Consider the following 9976-nt stretch of genomic DNA (forward strand, 5'->3'; position numbering starts at 1 on the left):
ATGCGACATATGCTGTTCTGTTGAAGTATAAATGGAAAAAAAACTACATTAAACATTATGAGTGAAAATATGAGTGTGAAAGTTTGATTTGCTGTTATTCAAACAAAGAAGCTCTAATTCATACCAAACTCTGAAGAATGACTTATGCTGATGTATTTAGTTGGGATTGGCAAAGGATTGTGGAAAATACAGATTTTTGTGCTGAAGTCAAACTTTTCAAAAAACAGAGTGAGGCATATTAAGATAGGTCCATACACATAGTGGATGAAATGTTCAAAACAATTCAGAGAAAGCATTTGGGTCAACATGTGATTTAAAGAAAAAAAAAAAATTAAAGTTTGGAGGTCAGATGAATAATTTTTCATGTTTTTTTTATTTTTTAATAACTCCCCCACAATTCGAGCAACCATGACCATATTCAGCATACAGCTCAGGCCAAGGGCGTGGAAGTAGGTGCAAAGTTTGGCGAAAATCTGATCAGTGGTTTTTGAGTAACAAATTTCGCCATTTTGCAGTGCCACTTAGTGGTGAACGTTGACAAAAAATAGCTAGACATGATCAATATTGTGTTTGTAGTTAGTTGTACAAAGGAAATTGTAAAACTTTTTAGGGTTTTATGGGCAATTAAAATTTGCAACTATGTACGTAGCTATGTTTTGTTATAAATGTTATAAATGTAGTAATTGGGCAAAAAATCCAAAAAGTTTGATAACTTTTTTCTTTCTTCCTTAGCATATATTGTGCTAGGTTTGATTTGGCTCAGAGTTGATCCTAGGGGGCAAGATTGGTTTTGGCTAATGCAATGTTCATGGCTCTCTGATGAGAAATAATCCAGACCAAAAACTTTTGCACAGTGACTCGTCTGTTGGAGGTTTTTCTAGGGAACCTTGCCCATATCAGTGTTGTTAATGGGATGCGCCGTTTTCGAGTTATAAGCATAAACACGTGTTTTCTGCCATACTGCCACCTACAGGTGCACATGCCTGAATATGTGCATCTCGGTAGCGGTGTGGGTCCTGAAGCCGAATACTTACTAAAAGTTGCAACAAGTTTGGGGGGGTAGACTGCAGTATGAGTTTCAGCTGAGAAACATAATATTAAGCATCATGGAAAAACACAGCAAAAACAACAGGGTTCCCTGCTCCGCTGGCCTTTCATTGGTTATCCAACGGGCTCGGATCCCTAACAAGACATTTTAAGCTGAGCTTTTAACTACTTAATATAGAATCTTAGTTTGATCAAACGTATCTTAAGTTATTCTTAGGCTCTGTATGAAGGTAGAATTGTGACCAAAACCCACATATCACCAATAAAGGAAATCTGACAATGAGGATTTAATGGGACATTAAAGGCAAGTTAAATTTAGGTTGTTCCTGTTTTCTATCAAACAGAACTATTGTCAGAATTCTCACCTCTCGGTCCAGTCCAACTTCCTTGACTCTGATGACTCCAGTATTTGGGTTGATGGTAAACATGGAGGGACCGGGCTCTTCTGGCTCCTGACTGACAATGCGGTACTGGATGGCAGAGTTGTCAGTATTTGGCTCATCAGCATCTGTGGCCACAACCTGAATCACCTGAAAACCTAATCAAGAGGAAACACAAAGCAGATTAATGAGAGCAGATTCATCAGTTTATCAACAGAGATTTAACAGTGAGGCTGAGCTGAGCTAACAGGAGATTAGTGGAGCTAAAAACTGAATGCTGCTTCTCCATGTTTGACTCTGGTTCTGGGCATGTATGACTGAGAACTAGTTCGCTTTGGATCTGTGAACTTAGTTCAAATTTGGTTCAAAACTGGTAACCTGCGAACATAAATCAATTCAGTGGGGTTACTGGGTATTGTTAAATGCAGATAATTATTTGCCCCCAGAATAAAATGTATTTATGTTTATCCCGTTTAGGGCAAATAATAGGGATACAAAATTAACAAGATTACATTGTTGAGGCAGAATTGGACTTAAAATAAAATGTGAAATAGCAGACTATTTACAAAATATAAATATTTCTGAATTATCCGATACTGTAGCTAAACAATTAGATAAGCCCATTCAAGAAGAAGAAATTAAAAACGTTGTTTTATCCCTTAAAAATAATAAGTGTCCTGGCCCCAATGGTTTCATAAAAGAATTCTATAAATGTTTCATAGACATCGTTACTCCACCCCACATGTCACCATGTTATGTGACATGTCATTACTCAACTAAAACAGTGGCGCCATCCTGGTCTGACGCTATAATAGCTGTGTTACATAAAGAAAGTAAGAACCCCACTGACTGTGGGTCATATAGACCATTATGGATGCTTAATGGGGACATACGCATTCTAACTGGTATTCTGGCGAGACGACTAAATGTCATAATAAACCAATTCATACATCCAGATCAAACCAGATTTATTGTCAGGAGACATTATGGAAATAATCTGTCGGTTATTAAATATTATGTCTCACCAAAAAGAAAATAAAGCTATGACGGCTGTAATATCTGACGCCCAAAAAGCTTTTGATCGCGTGTCATAGAAATACCTTATTGAAACGTTAAAGAGGTTAAAATTTGGGCCCAAGGTCATATGGATACATACATTATATTCATCCCCACAAGTGGCTGTAAGAGTTAATGGTTTCAGTTTGGCAAGTTTCAAGCTGGAGCGCAGATGCAGGCAAGGGTGTCCTTTGTCACTCCTTCTGTTTGCAATTAGCATTCAGCCATTGGCCCAGCTTATTAGGGACAAGGAGGAAATTAAAGGGATTTTGATTGGTACAGAGGAACATAAAATATCTATTTATGCAGATGATGTACTTCTGTGTCTGTCTGACCCTACATTATCAATACCACGTCTGAGGGAAATGATCCCTGTTTATGGTCATTTTTCTGGCTATAAAATAAATGTTGACAAGACAGAGGCAATGGATGTCAATAGCAATATTCCACTGGGTATTAAATAACAAAGTGGCATCAGGTGGCCTAGGGAGGGCATCAAATACCTAGGTGTCAATATTCCTCTCTCATTAAATGATTTATATCATGTCAATTACAGCAAAACACTGGATATAATTAAGAAGGACCTAGAGCGGTGGTCAGCATTGCCTTTGTCCCTCTTCGGTCGCATTGAAACCATTCATATGAATCTGTTACCCAGATTATTGTATTTGTTCCAGATGTTACTTGTTGGCATACCAAAGTCCACATGAGTTGAATTGGATAAAATGATATCAAAATTCATATGGCAAAGCAAGCGCCCTCACATAAAATATAAAACACTACAAAGAAGAGGGTCTCAATCCTCTCAATCTTCCTGTTTTAAAATACTATTTTGTGCAGCTCAGTTAAAGCCTTTAATTTCATGGATCCAACAGGATTCTCAATCAAGATGGCTGAGCATTGAGCAAGCGAAGTGCTCAGTACCATTAAAGATACCAAGAAGTTTATCAACATTAACAAGCATTGGACATATTAAATCCTTCACACCCAATTTCTTAGACAAAATTTTTTCTAAATGGGCTGAACAGGGGCTTACATTTCTTCATCAATTGATCAACAGGAACAACCTTATGTCGTTTGAAGAGTTATGTAGGAATTTTCATCTCCAGAAAAGTGATTTCTTTAGATATTTACAGTTGCGCTCTTTTTTGTCATCACACAGGGACTGGGAAAGAGTACTAAATCCCACACCAATAGAAAACCTCCTAATCCATTTTCAGAAAGGGAGAGGGGGTAAAAAATTGATAGCAAAGTTATATAGGGTGTTTCTGTCAATGAACCTTAACAAACTCACTTGGACAAAACAAAGATGGGAGGCAAAGACGGCCAAAATAATTTCTGACGAAACATGGGAGGGAGTCTGGACTGAGGCACATCGAGTTACAAACTCAAATACGTGACGGGAAAATAAATGGAAAATTATTAGCAGATATTTCAGGACCCCAGATATAGTTGCTAAGATGGATCCTAAAATACCAAGCTTGTGTTGGATAAACTGTGGCCCAGCAGTCCCCAATCCTACACACATTTTTTGGTCATGCCCCAAACTTCAAAACTTTTGGGATGAGGTGTACAGGGCTATAAACCATATCTTTCCGGAAGTTATACCAATGGATCTAGTATTATACCAAGTAACGCAACTGTAATCAGTTGCGTTACTTGGTATAATACTAGATGGTTTGCAATGATGAGCTAAAGTACATCTGTTAAATGTCCTTTTTACAGCAGCCCTGAAATGCATTACAATCAGGTGGATGCAATTGGAACTACCTTCCTATGACTTATTGGTTCAAAAGGTAAGGGAATTATATCAAATGGAAAAAATGATCTACTCATTAAGACTTCAAAAAACTACTTTTATCCTGCGCTGGGGGCCAGCAGAAGCTCTGTTGATGTAAATAAGTCCAGCAAGTTTGTCTTTTGGCATATGGTGTTTAGCTGTCCCGCCCAAAGTGTATCTTTATTTTAGGGTTGTATGGTGATGAGTCTACAGATGTGATGGTGAGGTTGTAAGATGTCATGCAAGATGTTTTATTATTATTATTATTATTATTATTTATTTTTTTTGTTGAAAACTTCATATTGTCAACACTTGTATTATGTATTACTGATGTATGGCTGCATAATTGCTCTGTAAAAATAATAAAAGTGTAAGTTCTAAAAAAAAAAATAAATAAATAAAATGTGATCTTTTCACCACAGAAATATGTTTTCTCACTGAGCTTTTCAGGCAATGTGTGGATCTATATCGGTAAATGTGTCTTGATGGTCTGAGGTAGATCTGTTGAATGTTGGATTAAGCATTTTGTTCTTATTCTTTGGTCTTAGCCTTATTACTCTTAGTCTTTATTCTCTGAGAGGACATAAACAGTTTTATGGATTTCTGATTTACACGTGTTCTATATGTCAATAAATATAATACCAATGTAATACCATATTTAAGTTTCTTAATTAAACTTAAATACAATTTCAAGGGTATTAATGCCCTTTGAAGGGGTTAGTAATGCCATTTTCTTTACAGTGCCCATTAGAAGTTTGATGAAATACTCATCAATGTTCTAGTTTTGTTTAAGTACTGAGTTTATCTGAAAGTTTTGTTTCCAAGCAGTTCAATAATCTGGTGCTAAACCCTTCAGCTCCATGGATAACAATGATGTTGGGCCAAAGATTTAACCATTAATTCTCACAAATCATCCTTGGACTAAATGTTTGTGATAAGAAATTACATTTCACCAAACTTATAAAATATATTTTATGTGTTAAAAACAATTTTATTTGTAAGATATTATTTACGTGTATTCAAGACCTGAAGCCAGGGACTTTACCTTTTTGTGAGACCTCTGGAACTTCTCCATTATAGGCAGGCAGACTGAAAACAGGTTTGTTGTCATTCTGGTCAATTATATTGATTATAACATCCATCGGCTCCTCTGCTTTTCCGTCGCCTCCCTCTGCCACAGAATGGACTTGAAGCTATAGATATGGTACAGTTTTCCATCACCAAGACATTTTTGTATTGCGTGTTGCTGCTTTCAGTTCATATTTATTTTTGATCGTGTGTTTTTATTTATATTCAATATCTTTGAATGACTATAATCCAGAACTCTAAAACAGATAAATTCTCTCTTCAGTCACATGAAAACATTGCAATTTTATTTATTAAATCTTTGATTTCAGATGTTTGAAATATTGTAGAAAGATTCACCTGTTGGCAAGAATCATGCTGCCATAAAAACATGTTGAAATGTTCTAACAGATTAAATTACACAGAACAGCATCAAGTTTAAACTAACAGAGAAAACACTGACCATGTACTTGTCCACTTTCTCTCTGTCTAGTTCCTGTGTGACATGCAGATGACCAGTGTCTCTGTTCATGGTGAAAAGATTAACAGGAGGCTGATCAGCTCCAGGACCAGTGATGCTGTAATGGATCTTCTTCACTTTATCTTTATTAGAGCGAATCTGGACAACACAGACCAAGGTTCAGTTTACACAACTTTAACAGTTATTGGTTGCAAATGTCTGATTCTTTATTAATTTAAGCCTGAGAGAGATGGTTTAGTTAAAGCATTGATTATATTCTAGTTCTGGCTTAAAACCCCCCACAAACAATAGGTCAGAAAACAAGTATCTTTTTTCTTCAAGTCAGGGTTGGAGCAGGAATTAAACACAACATGAAATATAGAAAGTTTGAGGCCAATTTAAATTATCATATAAAATATAATATAAAACAAATTGGGTTACATTTTCCCTAATTCTTGAAAACAAAAACAAATTGTAGGACATTTTAGTTCCTCCTACCTCAGCAACAAACCGGGGAAAAGGTCCTCTGCTATTTTCAGGAATATTAATAGGGGGGATAATCCAGTCTCTCTTTCTCCTCTTCAGCCCTGGATTAGATTTGGGGAAATCCAGGATGGGGATCTGAGAACAGGAAATATTAAATACATCCAGGGAAGATCAGCATCTCAACATCTCTATATATCAAACCTTTTTAAAGAAGAAAAGCTGTTCAGAGGAGATTAGATGAGTTTATGATAGGTAAGATGCATTTTTTAAAACTTCTTTCTAGAAGAACAACTTTCCTTTCTGGTCCACTTTACAGTTGCTCTGAACTTACCTGCTGATTATTATCAGAATCCAGGTGATCATGAAGCTGGTTGCTGAGTTTGTGAGCCTCATGATGAAATTCAGCATCCAGACGGTTGTTCATATAGTGATGATCTTGATACAGCAGCCTGACAGGAAGAGTCATTTTCTGACCTTGTGAATCCCAGGCATGGACCAAGAAGTTCCGGTTCCCCTCATGAAGGACAACCTCTCTCTTTACCTGGACGGAGACAAGAGCAAAGGTCATGAGCCTGGTGTCTCTTTAACTCTCAGAAATGATGAGATCATGTGATTCTGTTTAAAGAAAAATGTTTCAGCCAGCCTGCATTTATAAACCTTCTTCTCAGGAACAATGACGAGCATTCCAAAAATGCTAAACTTAACCACCTGTCAGTTGTTATTTTAAATTGTAATAATGTTGATCATATATTATTGATATTTTGATTAAAATTCATATTTTACTTTCTTTTATGAAAAATAAAATAAAAAAAAAAAAAAATAATAATAATAATAATAATAATAATAATAATAATAATAATAATAATAATAATAATAATAATGCATTTCATTTGGCAGCGCCTTTCAAAAAACCCAAGGTCACTTTACAGCATTATGTGAGAGTCACGTGTCACACATGTGAGAGTCATGTGACATGTCGTCCAATAACAATATGGGTTTCCAGTCAGTCTGTTACTCACAGTTAATATTCCTTCAGTCTCTACAGCTAAACGGCTGTCATCAGTGCTGAAAAGAAATCGTGTGCGGGTCGTGCAGTCAGTGAAGCCCACTGGAAATAAATACATTTAAATAAATTAATATATTTAAAATACAGTGGATACAGTAAAAACAAAGAACTCTCAGTTTTGCCCACAAACGCAAAGTAAGGTAATAGAAGTAATAGAAATAAGACATTAGAAAACATAAACTCCAAAAGAATTGTGAAAATGTAAGCACCATGGAGATTTAAGAATCAAGACATTTTAAAACATACATTGGAAGGTAAATTTTCTTCATACCTCAGATTTTCAGGCAGAGCGTTTCTAAGCATTTAATCTAATCCAGTGGCCCTAAAGGGCCAGAGTCCTGCAACTTTTACATGTGTCCCTTGTCCCACATGCTAGAATTAAATAGTGAAACTGCCTCACTAGCATGCAGTCAAGCTCTGCAGAGCTCTGTTAACGAGCTAATAATGGAGCCAGGCGTGCTGAAGCAGAGACATGAGTGGTGGAGTGATGGAGCAGATGCAGGGAAAGACTAACCATCTCTGGGTTAAACTCTCTCCCAGGCAGTAAGCTCCCCCGCTGACCCCAGTAGGCACCCTGGTTTTTAGAGATCCACCAATGGAGGGAATACTGATACCTTTGCCCAGTCTTGTGCCTGGCTTCAGGTTCTTTCTGCTCACTTTCAATATAAACAGCTCTGACTCAAATCCAGGTTCACATGATGACCCATCTGCAGCAGTTGAGGTCTAGTAGAAGAGACACAATGAATTTATTTATTAGATTAATTCTAATCTGTGGCGTCATAATGTTGGTCTCAACAGTTTGGTTTCAGACATTGTTGGAAACATTTCATTTTCCTTTTCATGGGGAATGGATTGAAGTTTCGTAAATGTACTCATCTGTAAAAATCTTAATTGGTGACGGCAGAATATTAGTACAATGATCAAGTTAGATGTCAAATATTTCAGGGTGGGCTGCACAGTGGCACAGTTGGTAGAGCTGTTGCCTTGCAGCAAGAAGGTTCTGGGTTTGATTCCTGGCCCAGGGTCTTTCTCCATGGAGTTTGCGTGTTCTCCCTGTGCATGTGTGGGTTCTCTCTGGTACTCCGGCTTCCTCCCACAATCCAAAAACATGACTGTCAGGTTAATCGGCCTCTCCAAATACTCTTTAGGTGAGTGTGTGTGTGCATGGTTGTGTGTCCTGTCTGTCTCTGTGTTGCCCTGCGACAGACTGGCGACCTGTCTAGGGTGTACCCTGCCTCTCGCCCGGAAAGTTAGCTGGACTAGCACTAGCAACCCTCCCGACCCCACTAAGGGACAAGGGTGTACAGGAAATGAATGGATAGATATCTCAGTGTATTCTAAGCCTGACGGGCCACCAGGCTTTACTTGTGCCCCCACCAGGCTAAATATAGCTTATTTATTTGTCTTTTTAAAATGTTTGCATTTTTAAGATTTTATAGTTGGTGTTCCCGTCTTTCAATAATACATAATTATTATTATTATTTTCAAATTTCCTGTCAACTTTAAACATTTTTTAACTCAAAAGCCCAACGGGCCGCAGGACAAATGACTGCCCTAGTGCCCAACCACCGGGCTTAGCAAGTTTTCTGGGGGAAACCTTATAGTTCATCACATTTTTAATTGATTACAGGACTACTGAACAAGAAAATGAAAACAACCTTCCCTCATTAGCATTAATGGAAACTTGATGAGGTTAACCCCAAACAATAAAATAAAACTGTTTGTGTAGTAAGTAAAACAGATCATATACTGTCTAAGCTAAATGTTAGAACCATGTATGGTTTTGGCCTTAAACCTTTAAACCTAATATTTGCAATTTTTTATCAGCCACTTTTACAACAACACATACATAAACAAGCAAAAAGCTTAAATATTAGAAATTGAGAATTATTTAAATTTAATGAGTTTGTTAAGAACGTAAAGAGGGGAAGATTTCTTACCTGACACAAGATCCAAACACACCAAACTACAAACCAAGTGGTCCCCATTTGTGGATGTTCTGCTGATTTACCTTTATGACCAAAATCTTTTGGAAAAACTAAAAAGTCAGCGTCTGAATCTGTTCAGATGAACAATTTCCCTGAAGATTACTTTGCATGTCTGCAGTCTGTGCACAAACCACCAGATGAGCAGACACAAAAACCCACAAAAAACAAATGAGAAGTAGAAGCAAGAAGAATCAAAAGTTCCTTTTTTTTCTTTTGTCAGATTCATCACTTTAGGTAGGTTTCATTTGCTTTCTTTTGTGTCCATTTTCAAACTTTCCCATCTGCAGCAAGTGAGTTCTGGTAAACTTCATGTGAGAGGCCGAGTAAAACTGAAGTATGTGTATCATTTAAAATGTAAAGATGCAAAATCAGAATGCTTAAACACAGAATCGGACAGAGCTTCAGACCTTCCTTTTTTCACATCCTCTTTCAAAACCACAACTGACTGAACGAGTTAAAAATCCTCACATGTGGAGCTGTGGAAACATTTTCACTTTAAGATGATGTGATATAAAATGTGAAGAGATAATCTGAACATTTCAAAGCCAAGATCTATGAAGTTCTTATCAGAGGAAAACATTTGCTGATCCCACCCCCACAGACGGCTCTGTTAAAACATGCTGGTGGTGAAATTTCCGTAGAGATTAG

General features: G+C 37.0%; 1 protein-coding gene across 2 annotated transcripts in view; it reads right to left on the reverse strand.

Moving 5' to 3' along the window:
* LOC106939881 (EP-cadherin-like) overlaps window positions 1-9460 on the reverse strand; it is a 22982-nt gene extending 13522 nt beyond the window's left edge. For both annotated transcript variants that reach the window (XM_015022453.1, XM_015022451.1), the window contains exons 1-8: window positions 9281-9460; window positions 7955-8063; window positions 7294-7382; window positions 6606-6815; window positions 6287-6409; window positions 5792-5947; window positions 5309-5456; window positions 1413-1585 (exon numbers count right to left, since the gene is read on the reverse strand). In XM_015022453.1, coding sequence (XP_014877939.1) covers window positions 1413-1585; window positions 5309-5456; window positions 5792-5947; window positions 6287-6409; window positions 6606-6815; window positions 7294-7382; window positions 7955-8063; window positions 9281-9328 — 1056 coding nt within the window. In that variant the 5' untranslated portion in view covers window positions 9329-9460. The remainder of the gene's footprint in view (window positions 1-1412; window positions 1586-5308; window positions 5457-5791; window positions 5948-6286; window positions 6410-6605; window positions 6816-7293; window positions 7383-7954; window positions 8064-9280) is intronic.
* Window positions 9461-9976: the final 516 nt, after the last annotated feature.

Source organism: Poecilia latipinna, unplaced genomic scaffold (assembly GCF_001443285.1).
Source record: "Poecilia latipinna isolate Pla-1442-1.1 unplaced genomic scaffold, P_latipinna-1.0 Scaffold3012, whole genome shotgun sequence".
In the NCBI taxonomy this organism is placed as follows: Eukaryota; Metazoa; Chordata; class Actinopteri; order Cyprinodontiformes; family Poeciliidae; genus Poecilia; species Poecilia latipinna.